This window comes from Tursiops truncatus, chromosome X, assembly GCF_011762595.2.
Source record: "Tursiops truncatus isolate mTurTru1 chromosome X, mTurTru1.mat.Y, whole genome shotgun sequence".
NCBI classification, from domain to species: domain Eukaryota; kingdom Metazoa; phylum Chordata; class Mammalia; order Artiodactyla; family Delphinidae; genus Tursiops; species Tursiops truncatus.
In genome coordinates this window covers 121,249,996-121,271,298 of record NC_047055.1, presented here as the reverse complement: position 1 = coordinate 121,271,298, position 21,303 = coordinate 121,249,996, and the positions used below count along the sequence as shown (strand labels likewise).

Below are 21,303 nucleotides of genomic sequence, written 5' to 3'. Positions count from 1 at the left end.
TGCTATTCTATCCTCTTCTACTTTGGCATATTCTATTTTTATTTGCTAAAGAAGCTTTCAAACTTGCTCCCCTAAAAATACATTTCTTCTCGTCCTTTGCCAGCTACTTAATTCAGATAACTGCGGGGTGAGAGGGAGTGCTTCCTCTATTATCATCTCTCTGACCAGCTACTTGCTGCTATTCTAGATCATCACACTGTCGCCGATACGGAATATCTCATGGGCCCCAGTGAGAGAGGGGCTTCTCTGTGTTTCAAATAAGGTCTAAAATTCTTCCTAGGTGGGGGCCAATTGTTAATATTTCAGAAGATGGCCCTGCTCGCCTCTGAATGAGACCAGGTATTTGGTATTCTTCGGCTATTCATTTCATTAAATCCTTTAAAAAAGAATGTGAAATAGATTCCGGAGACAAGATGGCAGAGGAGAAGAACTTGAGCTCACCTCCTCTCATGAAAACACCCAAATCAAAACTGCTGAACAACCACTGACAAAAAAGACTAGGACCTACCAAAGAAGATATTCTACATCCAGAGACAGAAGAAGCCACAACAAGACAGTAGGAGGGGTGCTTCTGCGATGTAATCAAATCCCATGCCCGCCAGATGGGTGACCCAGAAAATGGAAACTCATTATATTGCAGAGGTTCTCTTACAGAAGTAAGTGTTCTGAGCCCCACTTCAGGCTCCCCAGCCCGCGGGGTCTGGCATCAGGAGGAGGAGCCCCCAGAGCATTTGGCTTTGAAGACCAGTAGGGCTTGAGTGCAGGAGCCCCACAGGACAGGTGGAAACAGAGACTCCACTCTTGGAGGGCACACATAAGGTTTCCTGTGAACTGAGACCCAGGGCAAAGCAGTGACTTGACAGGAGCCTGGGGCAGACCTACCTGTGGGTCTTGGAGGGTCTCCTAGGGAGTTGGGGGTTGGCTGGGGCTCACTGTAGGGGCAAGGGCCAGAGGCCCCAGGAAATACTCACCGGCGTGAGCTCTCCCGGAGATCGCCATTTTGGCACCGAGACCTTGCTCCCCCGCCCCCCACCACCGCCTGGGTCCAGTGCTGGTACACCTCAGGCCAAACAATGAACAGGGTGGGAACACAGCCCCACCCATCAGCAGACAGTCTGCCTGAAGTCGTCCTGAGCACAAGGTCTCCCCTAAATGCACCTCTTGACATGGCCCTGCCCACCAGGGGGCAGGCAACAGTCCCTCCCACCAGGAAGCCTGCACAAGCCTCTGGACCAATCTCACCCACCAGGGTGCAGACACCAGAAGAAAGAGGGAACTACAAACGTGCAGCCTGAGAAACAGAGACCACAAACACAGACAGTTACACAAAATGAGACAGCAGAGAAATATATTCCAGACAAAGGAACAAGCTAAAACCCCAGAAGAACAACTAAGTGAAGTGGAGGTAGGTAATCTACCTGAAGAAGAATTCAGAGTAATGAATTAAAAAAGAAAAAGCAATGCAAACACAACACTAAAGACAGTCATCAAATCACAAGAGAAGCGAACAAAAGAGGAAGGGAAGAAAAAAGACTTACAAAAACAAATCCAAAACAATGAACAAGATGGCAGTAAGAACATACATATTGATAATTACCTGAAATGTAAAAGGATTAAATACTCCGACCAAAAGACATAAACTGGCTGAATGGATACAAAAATAAATCCCGTATATGTGCTGTCTATAAGAGACCCACTTCAGACCTAGGGACACATACAGACTGAAAGTGAGAAGATGGAAAAAGGTATTCTATGCAAACGGAAATCAAAAGAAAGCTGGAGTAGCAATACTCACGTCGGACAAAATAGGCTTTAAAATCAAGACTGTTACAAGAGACAAAGAAGGACACTATATATATGCAGTGATCAAAGGATCAAGCCATGAAGAGGATAAGACAATTGTAAATGTATATGCACCCAACAAAGGAGCACCTCAGTATGTAAGGCAAATGCTAACAGCCGTAAAAGGGGAAATCAACAGGAACACAGTAATAGTGGGGGACTTTAACACCCCACTTACGTCAACGGACAGATCATCCAGACAGAAAATCAATAAGGAAACACAGGCCTTAAATGACACATGAGACCAGATGGACTTAATTGACATTTATAGAACATTCCATCTGAAAGCAGCAGAATACACATTCTTCTCAAAGGCACATATAACATTCTCCAGGAGAGATCACAATGCTGAGTCACAAAGCGAGCCTCGGTAAATTTAAGAAAATTGAACTCGTATCAAGCGTCTTCTCCAACTACAACGCTATGAGATTAGAAATCAACTACAAAAAAAACAACAACTGTAAAAAACACAAACACGTGGAGGTGAAACAATATGCTACTAACCAACCAATGGATCACTGAAGAAATCAAAGAAGAAATGAAAAAATACCTAGAGACAAACGAAAGCCTGATGACCCAAGACCTACGGGACACAGCAAAAGCGATTGTAAGAGGGAAGTTTATAGCAATACTATCTTACCTCAGGAAACAAGAAAAATCTCAAATAAACAACTTAACCTTATGCCTAAAGGAACTAGAGAAAGAAGAAGAGACAAAACCCAAAGTTAGTAGAAGGAAAGAAACCCTAAAGATCAGAGCAGAAAGAAATGAGATAGAGACAAAGAATACGTAAACAAAATTGATAAATCTTTAGCCAGACTCATCAAGAAAAAAAGGGAGAAGGCTCTAATCCATAAAATTAGAAATGAAAAAGTTGAAGTTACAACAGGCACCACAGAAATACAAAGGATCATGAGAGATTACTACAAGCAACTCTATGCCAATAAAATGGACAATCTAGAAGAAATGGACAAATTCGTAGAAAGGTACAATCTCCCAAGACTGAACCAAGCAGAAATAGAAACTGTGAACAGACCAATCACAAGTACTGAAATTGAAAATGTGATTTAAAAACTCCCAACAAACAAAAGTCCAAGAGCAGATGGCTTCACAGGGGAATTCTACCAAGCATTTAGAGAAGAGTTAACACCTATCATTCTGAAACTATTCCAAAAAAAGATCGCAGAGGAGGGAACACCCCCAAACTCATTCTACGAGGCCACCATCACCCTGATACCAAGACCAAACAAAGATAGCACAAAAAAAGAAAATTACAGGCCAATATCCCTGAAGAAGATAGATGCAAAATTCCTCAACATAATACTAGCAAACCGAACCCGACAATACAGTAAAAGGATCATACACCGTGATCAAGTGGGATTCATCCCAGGGATGCAAGGATTCTTCAGTATCCACAAATCAACCAATGTGATACACCACATTAACAAATTGAAGAATAAAAACCATATGATCATCTCAATAGATGCAGAAAAAGCTTCTGACAAAATTCAACATTCATTTATGATAAAAAAACCTCTCCAGAAAGTGGGCACAGAGCCTCAACATAATAGAGACCATATATGACAAACCCACAGTTAACATGATACTCAACAGTGAAAAGCCAAAAGCATTTCCTCTAAGATCAGGAACAAGACAAGGATGCCCACTCCCACCACTTTTCTTCAACATAGCTTTGGAAGTCCTAGCCTTGGCAATCAGAGAAGAAAAAGAAATAAAAGGAATCCCAATTGGAAAAGAAGTAAAACTGCCACTGTTTACAGAGGACACGATACTATACATAGAAAATCCTAAAGATGCTACCAGAAAACTACTTGAGCTCATCAATGAATTTGGTAAAGTTGCAGCTTATAGAATTAATACACAGAAATCTCTTGCATTTCTATATGTTAACGATGACAGGTCAGAAAGAGAAATTAAGGAAACGATCCCATTTACCATCACATCAAAAAGAATAAAATTCCTAAGAATAAACCTACCCAAGGAGCCAAAATACCTGTACTCGAAAACTATAAGATGCTGATGAAAGAAACTGAAGATGACACACACAGATGGAAAGGAATTGGAAAAATCAATATTGTTCTTGAATTGGAAGAATCAATATTGTCAAAATGAGTATACTACCTAAGGCAAGCTACAGATTCAATGCAATCCCTATTAAATTACCAATGGCATTTTTCACAGAACTAGAGCAAAAAAATTTTACATTTGTGTGGAAACACAAAAAACCCCGAATAGCCAAAGCAATCCTGAGAAAGGAAAACAGAGCTGGAGGAATCAGGCTCCTTGACTACAAAGCTACAGTCATCAAAACAGTATGGCATTGGCAGAGAAACAGAAATATAGATCAGTGGGACAGGATAGAAAGTCCAGAAATAAACCCATGCACCTATGGTCAACTAATCTATGTCAAAGGAGGCAAGGATATACAATGGAGAAGAGACAGCCTCTTCAATAAGTGTTGCAGGGAAAACTGGACAGCTACATGTTGAAGAATGAAACGAGAACATTCTCTAACACTATACACAAAAATGAACTCAAGATGGATTAAAGACCTAAATGTAAGACCAGATACTATAAAACTCTCGGAGGAAAATATAGGCAGAACAATCTTTGCATAAATTGCAACAATATCTTTTTGGATCCACCTCCTGGAGTAATGAAAATGAAAACAAAAATAAACAAATGGGACCTAATTAAACTTAAAAGCTTTTGCACAGCAAAGGAAACCATCAACAAAACAAAAGGACAACCCACAAAATGGGAGAAAATATTTGCAAACAAAGCAACTGACAAAGGATTAATCTCCACAATATACAAAAGCAGCTCATGCAGCTCAATATCAAAAAAACAACCCAGTGAACAAATGGGCAGAAGATCTAACGAGACATTTCTCCAAAGAAGACATACAGATGGCCAAAAAGCACGTGAAAAGATGCTCAACATCACTAATTATTAGAGAAATGCAAATCAAAACGACCATGAGGTATCAGCTCACACGGCTCAGAATGGCCATCATTAAAAAATCTACAAACCATAAATGCTGGAGAGGGTGTGGAGAGAAGGGAACCCTCCTATGCTGTTGGTGGGAATGTAAATTGGTACAACCATTATGGAGAACAGTATGGAGGTTCCCGAAAAGGACTTAAAATAGAACTATACCATATGATCCAGCAATCCCACTCCTGGGCATATATCCAGAGAAAACCATAATTTGAAAAGATACATGCACCCCAGTGTTCACTGCAGCACCATTTACAATAGCCAAAGCGTGGAAGCAACCTAAATATGTCCATCGACAGAGGAGTGGATAATGAAGATTTGGTACATATACACAATGGAATAGTACTCAGACATAAAAAAGAATGAAATAATGCCACTTGCAGCAACATGGATGGACCTCGAGATGCTCATACTAAGCAAAGTAAGTCAGAAAGAGAAAAACAAATACCACGTGATATCACTTATATGTGGAATCTAAACTATGACACAAATGAACTTCTCTAAGAATCAGAAACAGACTGACACAGAGAACAGACTTGTGGTTGCCAAGTGGGGGTGGGGGCAGGGTAGGGATGGAGTGGGAGTTTGGGACTAGCAGATGCAAACTAGTACATACAGAATGGATAAACAACAAGGTCCTATTGTATAGCACAGGGAACTGTATTCACTATCCTGTAATAACTAGTCATAAAAAAGAATGAAATAATGCCATTTGCAGCAACATGGATGGACCTAGAGATTATCATCCTAAGTGACGTAAGTCAGAAAGACAAGTACCCTGTGATATCACTTCTATGTGGAATCTAAAAAAAAGATACCAATGAACTTGTGTACAGAACAGAAACAGACTCACAGACTTCAAAAACAAACTTATGGTTACCAAAGGGGAGAGGTCGGGGGAGGGATAGATTAGGAGTTTGGGATTAACATCTACACACCACTATATATACAACAGATAACCAACAAGGGCCTACTGTACAGCACAGGGAACTCTAGTCACTATTCTCTAATAAACTATATGAGAAAAGAATCTATAAAGTAATGGATATACGTATCTGTATAACTGAATCACTTTGCTATACACCCGAAACTAACACAACACTGTAAGTCAACTATACTCTAATATGAAATAAAAACTAAAATAAAGTGACATAGACCCAAGGTTAATAACAACAAAAAAATTCTGAAGTAACACTCAGAAAAGAAAACTTAATGTATGATATAATGACTAAACCATATAACTCCCACCCAGAAAGTGCTGTTAACCCCATGATCTCCCCATGTTTTTCCAGTGGTGCTACTGCCCTCCCATCCACGAGGCAACCATCATCCTGACTTTTATTTATAGTTTTTACACCTAGGTATACATCTCTAAACACAAGAGCTTTTTATCTTTAACTTATGTACAAACAGACTCCTAGTGCATTCATGCTTTTGTTCCCCGATTCCTTTAACAATATTTTTTTAAGAGCCGTCCATGTGGTTTGCTAGAGATTAAGAATTTTCAACGCCATCTGGCCTGTTATTTTTCCTAGCACAGTAGGAGTGAGTGCTACCATCTTCTTGGTTAGGAAAGACAAGCCGATAAATATTGTGTACTCTTTCCGTCCTCGTCTTCCCTTGATATTTAAATTCAGAAATGCAATCGATCTGAGAACAGTCACCAAACAGAGAAGTCAAGAGGGCGTGCGATACTCACTCACGACATTGGCTTGTCCGGTGAATATGGTGTACTGGAGCTCGTAGGAAACCACACTGAATTCGTCATCGGAGGTCCAGTGAACGGTGATGGTGTCATAGGAAGCCGTGCAGAGCTCTTCTCTAATCGTGGGAGGGTTGGGAGCTGTGGGGAGCAAGACGGTCATCAGCAGAGAAGCAGACACCTCTGGGATACATTTCAAAGGAGATGTTTGACAGTCAAAGCAGGCCTTTTAAAACATATCCATCAGAACTATCCGAGAGATGACGATGCCAATCCAAAGAACATTTGCTTGGCTGGTTATATCACTGTGATTTTTCCCAGGTAGTGTGACTTCAGCCAGCCAGTATCTTCTCTCTATTTATCATGAAAGCATGTTCAGAAGGGTAAGCAAACAAACTCTCTTATTCGTGAAAGAAAACATGTCAAACAAAAAGTAAACAAAGATGAACTCTTGTCATTTCATCCCCATCGTGGGGATGGCAAACTTTTTCGGTAAAGAGCTAGATGGTAAATATTTTAGGCTTTGTGGGTCCTCTGGTCTCTGTTGCAACTACTCAACTCTGCCTCTGTACCGTGAAAGCAGCCAGAGACAATGTGTACTCAAGCAGACCTGGCCAGGTTCCAGTAGAACTTTATTTACAAAAACAAGTGAGGACCAGATTTGGCATGTGAGCCAGTTAGCCAACCTCTGAGCTACAAGATGCCACGTATTTTTATATTCAGGCGCCCAACTGCAAAAATACTGATGTTTGTTATCCCATAACATATCAGTCAGATAAGTGTCTGAAAATTTTCTTTCATTACATGTTTTGAGGCCTTATAAAAATGTATTAGTGTGATTCAGTTTTCTTCTCATTTTTCAGTTGATAGGTGGTATGTCAAATTAAGAACATGATTGCCAATCAATCATATCTAAGAAGTACATTTTCCTTCCTCAAGAAAAACAGGATGCCTTGGCATTTGATTAACTTATCATTGGGGAAGGCTGCTGTTTTATGTCTTGAACACATTCTGGAGTGGAGAAGTCTAAATCCTACCCAAATGATGATTTTAAGTGGACTTCTACTGGACTGATTTCAATAACTGCTTTTATGAGACGAGTCTGTGAGCAAGAAAAAGCCTAGGCAGTGAGTGCTTTGCACCGGCAATAATATTTTACAGCAGGAGCTGGCAAGCTATGGCTATGGGCCAAATCTGGCCCACGGCCTGTTTTTGTAAATAAAGTTTTATTGGAACACAGCCAGGCTCATTCACTTATGGACTGTCTCTGGCTGCCTTTGTGCAATAGCAGAATTGAGTAGTTGCAACCATATGTCCTGCAAAGACTAAAATATTTACCATCTGGCCCTTTACAGTCAGCGTTTGCCGAGCCCTGGTTTAAAGCGTCGATCCAGGCCTTTTCTTCCATTCTTCTGTACACCAGGACCTAACTTCAAAACGAGAAAATATATCTGCGTCCGACAGATGAGCAACGTTTGCTTACACTATTAGAGAACGCTTTCCTGCGTGAAACTTTGATGAGGATGGATTAGTCCTAAAGAAACCCCAAGAGGGAGGAAAGTTGATGAACATGGTAAAATTTAAAACTTGAATTGTTTCAGTACTCCGCACTTTGCCACTTGACGATACATGCGGGACACGTATCGTACGAGGCAAGTCCCTTTTACATCTGTGGCATAAAGTCAGTTAGCCCAGCTCAGTCTATTGATACTGAATTCCACAGACATTATTGCAGCAGCCACTGCGTCACGGTGTGCATTAAGGGATACTACACAGCCATAAAATGAAATAATGCCATGTGCCGTGGACTTGGAGATGATCATATTAAGTGAAGTAAGTCAGGCAGACAAAGACAAATACCATATGATACCACTTACATGTGGAATCTAAAATATGACACAGATGAACTTATCTATGAAAGAGAAACAGACACAGAGAACAGACTTGTGCTGGCCAAGGGGGAGGGGAGGTGCGGGAGGGATGGATTGGGAGTTTGGGACTAGCAGATGCAAACTATTATATATAGAATGAATAAACAGCAAGGTGCTACTGTATAGCACAGGGAACCATATTCAATATCCTGTGATAAACCATAATGGAAAAGAATATGAAAAAGAATATATTGGGTTGGCTAAAAAGTTCATTTGGGTTTTGCCGGAAGCTTGTGTATACTATATATATATATATATATATATATATATATATATAACTGAATCACTCTGCTGTACACCTGAAACTAACACAACATTGTAAATCACCTATACTTCAACAAAGTAAATTTAAAAAAAGAGATAACTTGAAAAAGAAAGTTGTGCATCAAGATAGAAGGGCTCTACAGAGCCTTAAAGCGTTCCTTCTGGAATATGACTTCATACATCTGTCTCCTGAAATATCCACATGCAAGATTTAGTGTCAACAAAAACAGAAGTATAGATCAATGGAACAGGATAGAAAGCTCAGAGAGAAACCCATGCACCTACGGTCACCTTATCTTTGATAAAGGAGGCAGGAATATACAACGGAGAAAAGACAGCCTCTTCAATAAGTGGTGCTGGGAAAACTGGACAGCTACATGGAAAAGAATGAAATTAGAACACTCCCTAACACCATACACAAAAATAAACTCAAAATGGATTAAAGACCTAAATGTAAGGCCAGGCACTATAAAACTTAGAAGAAAACATAGGCAGAACACTCTGTGACATAAATCACAGCAAGATCCTTTTTGACCCACCTCCTCGAGAAATGGAAATAAAAACAAAAATAAACAAATGGGACCTAATGAAACTTCAAAGCTTTTGCACAGCAAAGGAAACCATAAACAAGACCAAAAGACAACCCTCAGAATGGGAGAAAATATTTGCACATGAAGCCAAGAATTAATCTCCAAAATATACAAGCAGCTCATGCAGCTCAAAATCAAAAGAACCACCCAATCCAAAAATACGCAGAAGCCCTAAACGGACATTTCTCCAAAGAAGATATACAGCTTGCCAACAAACACATGAAAGGATGCTCAGCATTGCCACTCATTAGAGAAGTGCAAATCAAAACTACAATGAGGTGGGCTTCCCTGGTGGCGCAGTGGTTGAGAGTCCGCCTGCCGATGCAGGGGACACGGGTTCGTGCCCCGGTCCGGGAAGATCCCAACTGCCACGGAGCCGCTGGGCCCGTGAGCCATGGCCGCTGAGCCTGCGCGTCTGGAGCCTGTGCTCCGCAACGGGAGAGGCCACGACAGTGAGAGGCCCGCGTACCGCCAAAAAACAAAAATAAAAACAAACAAACAAAAAACTACAATGAGGTATCACCTCACACTAGTCAGAATGGCCATCATCAAAAAATCTACAAACAATAAATGCTGGAGAGGGTGTGGAGAAAAGGGAACCCTCTTGCATTGTTGGTGGGAATGTAAATTGATACAGCCACTGTGGAGAACAGTATGGAGGTTCCTTAAAGAACTAAAAAGAGAATTACCATACGACCCATTAATCCCACTACTGGGAGTATACCCTGAGAAAACCATAATTCAAAAAGAGTCATGCACCACAATGTTCACTGCAGCTCTATTTACAATAGCCCGCAGATGGAAGCAACCTAAGTGTCCATCGACAGATGAATGGATAAAGAAGATGTGGCACATATATACAATGGAATATTACTCAGCCCTAAAAAGAAACGAAATTGAAGTTATTTGTAGTGAGGTGGATGGACCTAGAGTCTGTCATAGAGTGAAGTAAGTCAGAAGGAAAAAAACAAATACCGTGTGCTAACACATATATATGGAATCTAAGGGGGAAAAAAAAGGTTCTGAAAAACCTAGGGGCAGGACAGGAATAAAGATGCAGACATAGAGAATGGGCTTGAGGACCAGGGGGTGGGGGAAGGGTAAGCTGGGACAAAGTGAGAGAGTGGCATGGACATATATACACTACCAAATGTAAAACAGCTAGTGGGAAGCAGCCGCATAGCACAGGGAGATCAGCTCGGTGCTTTGTGACCACCTAGAGGGGTGGGATAGGGAGGGTGGGAGACGCAAGAGGGAGGGGATGTGGAGACATATGTATACGTATAGCTGATTCACTTTGTTATATAGCAGAAGCTAACACAACATTGTAAAGCAATTATACTCCAATAAAGATGTTTAAAAAAAAAAAAGAACAGATAGAAAGCTTGGAAATAGACCCATGATACGTAGAACTTGACGTACAAAAAAGGCAGCACCACAAAGGTGGCAAAGCCATCTCCATGAGGAAAGAACAGATGGCTTAGAAATTATGTTGATAAAACTGGTTCAAAATATGATGAAAAATTCAGTTAAATCCCTACCTTACACTAAATACAAAGGTAAACTTCAGATAGCTTAAAGATATAAATGGAAAAGTAAAACAGTGAGGCTAATGGAAGAAGCAGAATATCTTTGTGACTCAGGATGGGGAAAGGTTTCTTTAACAAGATCCGAAAACACAAAACTTAAATCACTAAGATGTATACTTTAAATATCCTACAATTTTATTTGTCGATTATACCTTAATAAAGCTGAAATTTTTTTAAAAATGAAAAAAATGGTAGAATTTATTAGTGAAAAACAAAGATTTAGTGCCATGTGCTGTGACTCGGATGAATAAGTGATACCGATCGAGAGATGCCTTCCACGGAGGAGGCCCAGCTGCATCATAAACATGCTTATTACTGTCCGTGTGGTCCCTGTTAGTGTGGGATCACCCTGCATGGGTCAGTGGAGAAATATTTACTCTCCCATCATCTAAACAGTTCATTGAATTATTTCTCCATCAACCAACGTAGAAAGATTTGGTTCTCTCTGCATTGCAATACATGATTAAATAAAAAGAACACTGTGTTTGAAATAGGCAGGTAGCTGGGAGACACGTGGCAGGGGCTGTAATCACGGAGGGAATCTCACCCCTCCGGGTTATTCACTTGACATAGCATTTAGAGGCATGTTAGAGGCGAAAAAAAGTCTTGTTTTCACAGCCAGGCAGACTAACCCTGTTTTGATTATAAAGCCAATGGGTTTGTCCTGAAAAGTCAATATCCAGCTTACAGTAAACGAGAACAGCAGCACGCTGCCAGTTTCAATATTCATGCAGTTGGTATACCAGAGCTGTTATTTTCTTGCCTCTGTCATAAACAGGACACAAGAAATGGTGGGTTAATACTCCACAAACACTCCAGTTCCTGCTTACGAACGTCTGATAAACTATTTGGACTTGGCAGTATCAGCCGAGCATTGTATGTTATGGCCAGGATCGATGTTATGTCTAGAAGTGGTCCAAATTTGTATCGGAGGGTGACAGCTAAGAAGGCGTAATAGCAGGTACCCCATATGGTCTTTAGTTTGGCATAAACAGCCATCGGGATGATATATGGTGTACACTCTACAAGTCAGTGCAAACCACTTTCACAGTTTCCCCTGCAGTCAGTACTCTGGCATTCACATAGAGATTAGGACGGGCATACGTTATTGAAATGCTCTTAAACAACTTTGGGGAAATGGGAAGGACATTCTTGACAATAAGACACTGATTCTGTGCAGAATGGCCACGTGCCCAGCCACACATGTTTTGGTCTTCTCTGCCCTTGGGCGCGACCTTATGACATGGATCTAGCCCACAAGACATGAGTGGAAGTTTGCTAGATAGATCTTCAGAGCAAGCTTTTGGTTTTCCTCATAAACAGACAATGACGGTGGCAGAGCACAAAAAGAGAAAGAGCCTGGGGTCCGACGTCATCACTGAACTGCTGCCCAGCCCTGGACGGCAACAGAAGCCTCTGTTCTCCTGTTTCTGTGATAGGAACACTGTCTGATGGGTTTAGTCACTGCTAACTGGATTTTCTGTTGCTGTAACCACACTCATTCCCAAATGATATAAGAAAACAGGAGACTTTTAATAGGATGCCATCATAGAAAGCATCTCAGCCCGAGAAAGGCTCACCTGCCTGGTCCAACACAGTAGCCACGAGCTCCGTGTGGCCCCTTCCATTTCACCTTAATTAAAGTGAAACAAAAGTAAAAACTCACTAACCACATTTCAGGTTTTCAACACAGCCCCACGTGGCTAGCAGGTATCCTACTGGACAGTGCAGAGTGTTTCTATCATCCTAGAAAGTTCTGTGGCATGGTGTTAGTTGAGGTAAATCTCAGAGTGAAAAGCTACGTTCATAAATAGTTGAAATCGAGTTTGGTTTCTTACTGGACGTGCTTTTTGAGTCAACTTATTTCTTCCTTCATAGGCATCGTATGGTGTGAAAGAATCACCTAAGATAAGAAGATGTTTCTGGGGTGACTCGCCTCCCTTTGCAAATGCACAAAGGCTAAAACCGGCACCTCGGGTCCAGGCAAAGAAAAACCCTGATCTGGGTACAGTGCTCCTTGAACATAGAAATCCTTTGCTTTCTAGCCACAGACTGTAAAAATAAACATCACCCAATGCTCCGTCTCTCCTGCTTCCCCTTTCCCAACTGCTCTCCCACGAACACACATACACAATGAGGGTGGAGACACTGGTGCTGCGCTAAGTTAGGGATGTGGTCTCTTGAAAGTGGCACATTCTAAATTCAGTGCACAGCTGGCTTCACTGTAGACGCGGAGCTTCACTGAATTCCCCGCGGCACCCGCGGCTCTGGATAACACAAATAAAGTCATCTAAACAGTCCACATTCTATGAGCGAATGTGGTCAGTTCTTGCCTTAGCGGTCGACGGCTAAGAAAAATTTGGAAGCATGGTTAGGAAAAGGAGTAGCCAGAGGTTTCTTTTATTATGGCTGCTTTCGTTTTTTAAGCTTGACCTCACCCCCCCACCCCCACCCCCCCAAAAAATGCCTATCAAAAAGCACAGAAGTGAAACGTGGCACCAGGAACACAAGTGTGATTTTTGGGACATCTGCCATGGTGACCTTTGCCAAGACGAAATTGAGTCTTTTACTAGAAAGTAAGGAGGTCTTTGGAGTCTGTACAGACCTGAGCTAAATCCTAATTCTGCCTCTCCCTAGCTATCTGACCTCCAGCAAGATGGATGACCTCTGTCGTTTGCAAAATGAGGATTGTAATACTTCACCTCAGTTCGATGTTGGGAAGATTAAACACACGCAAAGAGCCAGGGCAGAGTAGATACCCCATTAGAGTCAGCTGCTAAGTTTTTCTCTGCCAAGGCACTGTGAGAGTCATCTGCCTTGCTGACATGAAATGGAAAACAGCCACGCTGCCCCATGTACCTCTCTGATGGCCAACAGAGGTATCACGTATGGTACCCACACGCCGAGAGTGCGGGAAATGGTGGTCAATATGCTTTCAGTGACCGAGATTCTCTTTTTGCCTCTGTCCCCAGTTTAGTCTTGGACTGTATTATTTTGCTTGGAAAACAAACAAACAAACCAAAGGAATACCAAAAATACGGGGATATTAGACTTCATTCCTAATGAAGTATCACTGAACGTACCCAGTATTAAAGAAAACACAAAAGACAATACCTGTAAGGTAATCCAGACATTCTAGCAATTTCTTCTCTTGGGAAAAATCTAAGGCAAAGGTGTCAAAGGTGTCGTTGAGGTTGATTTCAGGAATTAGCACCTGGGATGATGCCGTTGCCATGGAGACTCTGTAATTGAAACAAAACAACTTTTTAGAAATGTCAAGCTGGCTTTTACCATCACTGCATAGGAGTGAAAAAATAAAAGGAAAAGAAATATCATTAAGAAATCGTGTTTTTTTTAAATTAATTTATTTTGGGCTGTGTTGGGTCTTCACTGCTGCGCGCGGGCTTTCTCTAGTTGCGGCGAGCGGGGGCTACTCTTCGTTGCGGTGCGTGGGCTTCTCATTGCGGTGGCTTCTCTTGCTGCGGAGCACAGGCTCCGGACGCGCAGGCTCAGCGGCCATGGCTCACGGGCCCAGCCGCTCCGCGGCATGTGGGATCCTCCCGAGCCGGGGCACAAACCCGTGTCCCCTGCACCGGCAGGCGGACTCTCAACCACTGCGCCACCAGGGAAGCCCACCATTGCTGTTTTTACACGTGAGCCTCAAGAAACATCTCGGAATGGCGTAACAGGCAACACAATGCAAATGAGTATAAGCTACGAGAGGAGGCAGAGGAACTGGGAAAACAGAAGAATGGCTTCCTCCCTTCCTTTTTACTATCGGGACAAAATTCCCCATGGAGGCGAAAGAATATTCATATTTCACATTGCTGTATATTTAACTCTCTGGCCCCCGCACATCTAACCCCAGCGAGAAGCACATAGCTCCAGGCATTTCTTCACACATCTGTCTGGGAAACTGTCTGTTCTTTTCAGACTCAACCCTGCTCCACTTCAAAGAAGAGTCTTCCGAATTTCAAGCTGCATAAAAGGCAAAGTGAAGATTAAAAAAGAATGTTTCCAGATATTGGATTAGTTTAATCAATGACTAGCCTCTCCCTAAAATAAACATTAAAAAAGGAGTTTTTGTCAGGCTCGTTTTCATTCTCCTTGTCTTCATGTTCTTGCACCATATTCCCAGCAGATGCCATGGAAAATATACATGAGCTTCCTAACAAATTCCCCTGATGGGTCCACCATTTCCCCTCTTCATTAAGGTTGCTAGGTAGACTTCTCGTTTGTAATCTATAAAGCAAGCTATTGGTAGGTATCGGTCTCCTGCAGTGGACTCTCACGTTGATTGGGAAAGTTATTATTAATAGCAGAACATTTTGACTAATTAACAATGCAAGTGATTCTTCTAAGAACAAGAAAATTATGGGATGAGGTAAACCACTTCTGAGCACATCAAACTAGGCTAGACTCATAATCTTGATTTTGGTATTTCAGGAAGTTCAATAAACACCACCGAGGACCTACTATGTGCAGGCTACTGTGTAGGGTACTGGGAGTTTTTGAGCAAAGAAACAACCTTTAAATGATTTAGCCATAAGCTAGTTACTTATTTTCTAATGAAGGGCATTGATGCTCATTTATACAAGACCACAGAGCCAGCTGGCAGCAGCCAGGAAGAGAATTCTAGGTCTGTACTCTTCCATTTAATTTAGAAAAACTTCAACCTGGTTACACTAAAAGACAGATCTCCTCTTGCATCTCCTAATGGCTCTTAAAGTTTTGGATTTTATAAAGAAATATATCTTGGCTATAAAAATGACATCTGTGGGCACATCTATACAATGGAGTCTTTTTCAGCCGTAAAAAGGAATGAAAGACTGATATATGCTATGACATGGGTGAACCCTGAAAGTATTATGATAAGTGAAAGAAGCCAGACACAAAAGGCCACATATTGTATGACGCACTTGGATGAAATGTCCAGAACAGGCAAAAACCCATAGCGACAGAAGGTAGATCGGTGGTTGCCAGGGGCTGGGGGCAGGGGACAATGGGGAGTGATTACGTAATGGGTGTGGGGTTTTCTTTTGGGGTGATGAAAATAATTCGGAACTCGATAGAGGCAGGAATTGTACAACACTGTGACTGTACTAAATGCCAATGAATTGGTCACTTTAAAATGGTTAATTTTATGTGATGCAAATTTCACTGCAATAAAAACGTTACACCCGTGCCTGACATCTTGCTGGTGGGAACTTTGTAGAGTGGGAACAGAGAGGCTGAAATTTCCTAAGCCTGGGAGGCAAAGACTGACAGCGAGACTGGAGCTTTTAACACCTACACATGTTTTCTGATAGAAGGAAAGATATTTATCTTCGGCTACAATTTCAAATTCTTAATTGGACTGACAGGCGAGCGGAGATCTGCCAAATTCAACATTTTAGGCTATGTTTTTCTTCCCCAAATCCTTGTTGCCCATCTCTTGGCCTTTCGGATAAATTGCCAAAATCCACCAGGGCCATCAGCACATGCCACTTTCTCAATTCTGTGCTTTTAGAGTCGTGTGTGTGTGTGTGTGTGTGTGTGTGTGTACGGGAATATGTATACACATGCTTGTGGCTGTGTGTCAAGCTCTTAACATACTGGAGCAAATAACGGCATCGTGTCCTACCCTGACACTTAATAGCGTGGGCTGCACGCTACTTCCCCTTTCTATTTTGACTTTGATGCCCCTAATCTTCATGACACTCAGTTGCTAGCAGCCACGTGGGGCCGGTTTTCTGGAAGGAGGACATGTCTAGAGCTAGAGTGCTTCCAAGATTTCTGCCGAACAGTCAACACCAGGGGAAGAGGCTCTACCCTTCCCACTTAATATTCCCCCACGCCCGACCGCCCGACAATGGCGCCTCAATGGGTCTGTCTCGGGCAGGTGGGCTACGACGCACATCACCATGGTAAAACCCGGTGAGTTCACACAGTAACAAAGCGTGGTTTACTTTAGTCAGCTCAGGAATTCCCAAACGCGTCTGACCCTGGAACCTTGTTGTTTTAACACCAATTAACACCCTGTAGAACACATTTCAAAAATCACTCATCACATGCACTCTAATTCTTATAAGTGACATCTTTCCGGCTGATAACTGGAGTTCTCGGGTTTGTATTCTGGGGAACTCTGCGGGATCCTTGAATTGCCTATGGCAGTGAGGGACAGAGGAGTCATCCGGTGGAGTCTGAGTCCCTCCTAGGAACTCTGAAAAACGGGTACTGTTCAGAGGGAGTTTTCTTCTTATCATCCTCTTGATACAGATAATTTGCTGCTAAAAATGATTTTAATTTTAGATGTCTCCTAAGGAGTAGACCAACTTTCTTATACTTGGATTGAGTGAAGAGTTTTGCTTATTTAACATCATTTTAGAAAAGTGCACATAGAATCACACTAAGAAGTATATATTAGGTAGGCTTGAGAATATAGTATGTTATACAATGCATTTGCATCCATTTAGTGAGCGGGAAGGAAGGAAATTAGCATTTATTGTAAGTTCACCTTGAGACAGGAACTCAGCTAATATCTTTACTCCATTATTTCATTTTATCCCTACAGCGACCATAGTAGGTAGGAATAATCGGCCCTGTTTTATAGATTTGTTCACACATTCATTCAGATAAGGCAGTTTGCTACGTGCTGGGGCCATAATGGTGGAAACAAGATGGCTAGGGGTCCTGCCCGCTGGGAGCACATGAGCAAAAGGAGAGTCACAAGGATTACGGAGCAGCCCCAGTGCTACCCGTAATTACTCCTGAGCAAATTAGCACAGAGCCAAGCGCTCGATTCCAAAGCATATGCGTCTCCTACAATGTAAAACTTGAGGCTCTCGCTCCGCTAGGGGTTTTCTGATGTTTCTGAATTGAAAAACTTGTTGTGGTCTGACTCAGCTTGCAGGCGAACATATCCACTGTAAGTGGTTTAACGATGCAGAAAAATCACATCCAACTCTCACTTTAGGAAGGCCTGCAGGATTAAAAGTTTGTTCTGGGCATTCCACCCTCGAATAGAAGAATAAAGATGGTTTAGAAATACACAGCCACCAAAGCCCAAGGCAGACACAGTAGTAAACACGACTGTGAAGTCACGTTCTAGAGAAGAATGTTAAGTAATATGAAAACATAAATCCAACAAACATTATGGACTATCTACAACACTTAAGGCCTGTTTATAGGAGTCGCCAGCAAAGTTATCGCAACTACTGACAGAGGTAGCTAGTATGAGTCCAGTTTTCTAAGTCAAAAATAGCTCTTGGGGACTTCCCTGCTGGTCCAGTGGTTAAGAATCCGTCTTGCAATGCAGGGGACGCCGGTTCAATCCCTGGTAGGGGAACTAAGATCCCACATGCCGCGGGGCAACTAAGCCTGCACGCCACAACTACAGAGCCCGCACTCTGGAGCCCATGAGCCACAACTAGAGAGAAGCCTAGGCGCTGCAATGAAGAGCCCACGCATCACAACGAAAGATCCCGCGTGGGACTTCCCTGGTGGCGTGGTGGTTAAGAATCCGCCTCCAATGCAGGGGACACGGGTTCAAGCCCTGGTCAGGGGAGATCGCACATGCCGCAGAGCAACTAAGCCCGTGCACCACAACTACTGAGCCTGCTTGCCACAACTACTGAAGCCCACGTGCCTAGAGCCCATGCTCCACAACAAGAGAAGCTACCGCAATGAGAAGCCTGCGCACCGCAACGAAGAGTAGCCCCCGCTCGCAGCAACAAAAGACCCAATGCAGCCAAAGATAAATAATATATAAATATATTAAAAAAAAAAAAAGGGCTTCCCTGGTGGCGCAGTGGTTGAGAGTCCGCCTGCCGATGCAGGGGACACGGGTTTGTACCCCGGTCCGGGAGGATCCCACATGCCGCGGAGCGGCTGGGCCCGTGAGCCATGGCCGCTGGGCCTGCGTGTCTGGAGCCTGTGCTCCGCAACGGGAGAGGCCACAACGGTGAGAGGCCCACGTACCGCAAAAAAAAAAAAAAAAAAAAAAAAAAAGATCCCGCGTGCTGCAACTAAGACCCCGACGCAGCCAAAAAAAAATTTTAAAAGAAATGTTTTGTTTTGTTTTTTTTAAATAGCTCTTGAAGAAACCCAAAGAACAACAGTCAAAAAGTGACAGTTCTAGGATCTGAACCCAGGATTCCAAATCCCAAGTCCAAGCCCAGTGCCTTTTTACTATATTCTAATTGCTGGAAAGGGAAAAGGGCTCAGGAATTGACCAAGACGATTGACAAATAGAGACAGAAAGAGAGAGGGTGCAGAAACAGAGGGACAAGGGCTCCTAGCAAAATTTTACAGGCACTACGTATTCACATCTGATGGAAGTGTAGACTTCTCATAAGCAGTGGGCCAACTTTCTTATGCCTGGATTTAGTGACGAGTGTTGCTAATTTAACATCATTTTAGAAAAGTGTACATACAATCACACGAAGAACTATATGTTAGGCTTGAGAATACAGTATACGATACAACTCATTTGTAGAAAGAGCAATCGGTCACGTTTCTGTTCTTGATGAGATGGGCTTGTGAGAGGTGGCGCTGAATGGATCCAGGTATGACCTGCTGGGTCTGAGCAAGATCACATGTGGGCATCCATGCGCTTGTGTTAGACTTCAAATGCAGGTCTTAACTTCCAGTTAAGTTCTCTCTTAACTGTTACGGGGCCACATTCTCCCCCCCGCTAGGTGAGAATTTATTCGTGTTAGACTGGATCGGATTTTTAGGGGTTGCTGAGACGTGCAGCCCACACTAGCCACTTCATCTGGACATCTCACAATTTACAGCTGGAGAAAAGTACTATTGGATCCCAGTTGGAAACCATGACGTAAGTGTAAACGCTGTCTGCTAGAGTGTCCTGGGTACACTGGAGTATTAGTGCCGTGTGCAGTTTTTAACTTTAGCATGAATATTTCAGGCAACTGGAGGCAGTTGAGAGCAGCGAAGACAATTAAGTACTTGCTAGGAGTCATGAGGAAAGAAGCTGGCCGCTCTTGGAGAAGGGAGGAGACCATTTTAAGGATATAAGAGGGATGGTAACCAGCTGTTATCCACGTGCTTTGGAAGAGATAAGTATCTAACCAGTCTCAGAGGAAATATTCTCAAATAGAAAACGTAACACAAAGAAGCCGGTTGGATTCTCGACCAGAGTTGTAAAGATACTCTACCCTCCTCTCATTGAAGGAACAGTGAAAACGGAAAAACCACCACCTGCCTCTATGTGGTATTTTGAGAATTAGCACAGTGGGCAACACAAGCAAGCCCTGCATAATCATTAGTTTTCTTTCGCCTGCCTCGAAGAAATTCAAGGCAGAAGATGGTATTTTTTGCCCTAGGCCAAAGGTTGGCAAAGTACCGCCTGAGGGCCAAATCTGGCCTGCCGCCTGCTTTTGTCAATGGTCTTATTGGAACACACCCTCGCCTGCCCATTCATTTCCATCTACGCTAGGCTGTTGGAGACCTACCCAGAGTTGAGTAGCTGTGATGGGGACCTGATAACCTGCAAAGCTGAAAATATTTACTCTCTGGTCCTTTACAGGCAAAGTCTGCAGACTCCTGGGCTTCCCTGGTGGCGCAGTGGTTGAGAGTCCGCCTGCCGATGCAGGGGACGCGGGTTCGTGCCCCGGTCCGGGAGGATCCCACATGCCGCGGAGCGGCTGGGCCCGTGAGCCATGGCCGCTGAGCCTGTGCTCCGCAACGGGAGAGGCCACAGCAGTGAGAGGCCCACGAAGCTTGCAGACTCCTGCTCTAGGATAACAGACCAGCATGAAGGAGCTGTCTGGGGGTCTTCTAGGGATAGTCTTCTATTACGGCTTTGGAAGAGGATCAGTTGACTCTGAAACTTTGAACGAATGAAGAGTCAAGGCCACTGGCATTGGTTGGAGGTGTCATTTAGGTGGCATTAGGTGCTTTTCCTGGGCTCCACAAGAATTGCTATAGGTGTTTGCATCAGCGAAGGTGAATAATTTTATGCCCGTCAAGTACGAGCACTGAAGGCACAGTGACCCCTGTCAGTTTCACCGCTGACCTGCCCATTCACATCATGTCATTTTTTTGTCCCCCTACCACAGAATAAATATTTCAAAAGAAGGAGGTATGAAGTTGACAGTTTTGTCCTTTCTTTGTCTCCCACGTGAGTCGGCCTTGACCTTTCAGGAGAGGCAAAGCTTCTCAACCAAATAAAAACAGGCCTAACAGAGAATAACACCTGGGCAATTTTGAAAAACCAGATAAGCCCTGAAATGGAAGAAAAGATTCCCTTTTATGTTCTGGTCTTCATTTTGATGCTTTGTTATCAAGTACACGATAAGATCAGGTCTGAGAGTCACAGTAAATGCCGTTTCATTCTTTCTAACTGGCGGACTCTTGTTTCA

General features: G+C 42.9%; 1 protein-coding gene across 11 annotated transcripts in view; it reads right to left on the bottom strand.

Moving 5' to 3' along the window:
• The window catches only part of MID1 (midline 1), a 671,868-nt gene that overhangs the window by 49,843 nt on the left and 600,722 nt on the right, over positions 1 to 21,303 (bottom strand). For all 11 annotated transcript variants that reach the window (XM_073798991.1, XM_033849640.2, XM_019928547.3 and 8 more), the window contains 2 exons: positions 14,054 to 14,181; positions 6,563 to 6,706 (listed from right to left, as the gene is read on the bottom strand). In XM_073798991.1, coding sequence (XP_073655092.1) covers positions 6,563 to 6,706; positions 14,054 to 14,181 — 272 coding nt within the window. The remainder of the gene's footprint in view (positions 1 to 6,562; positions 6,707 to 14,053; positions 14,182 to 21,303) is intronic.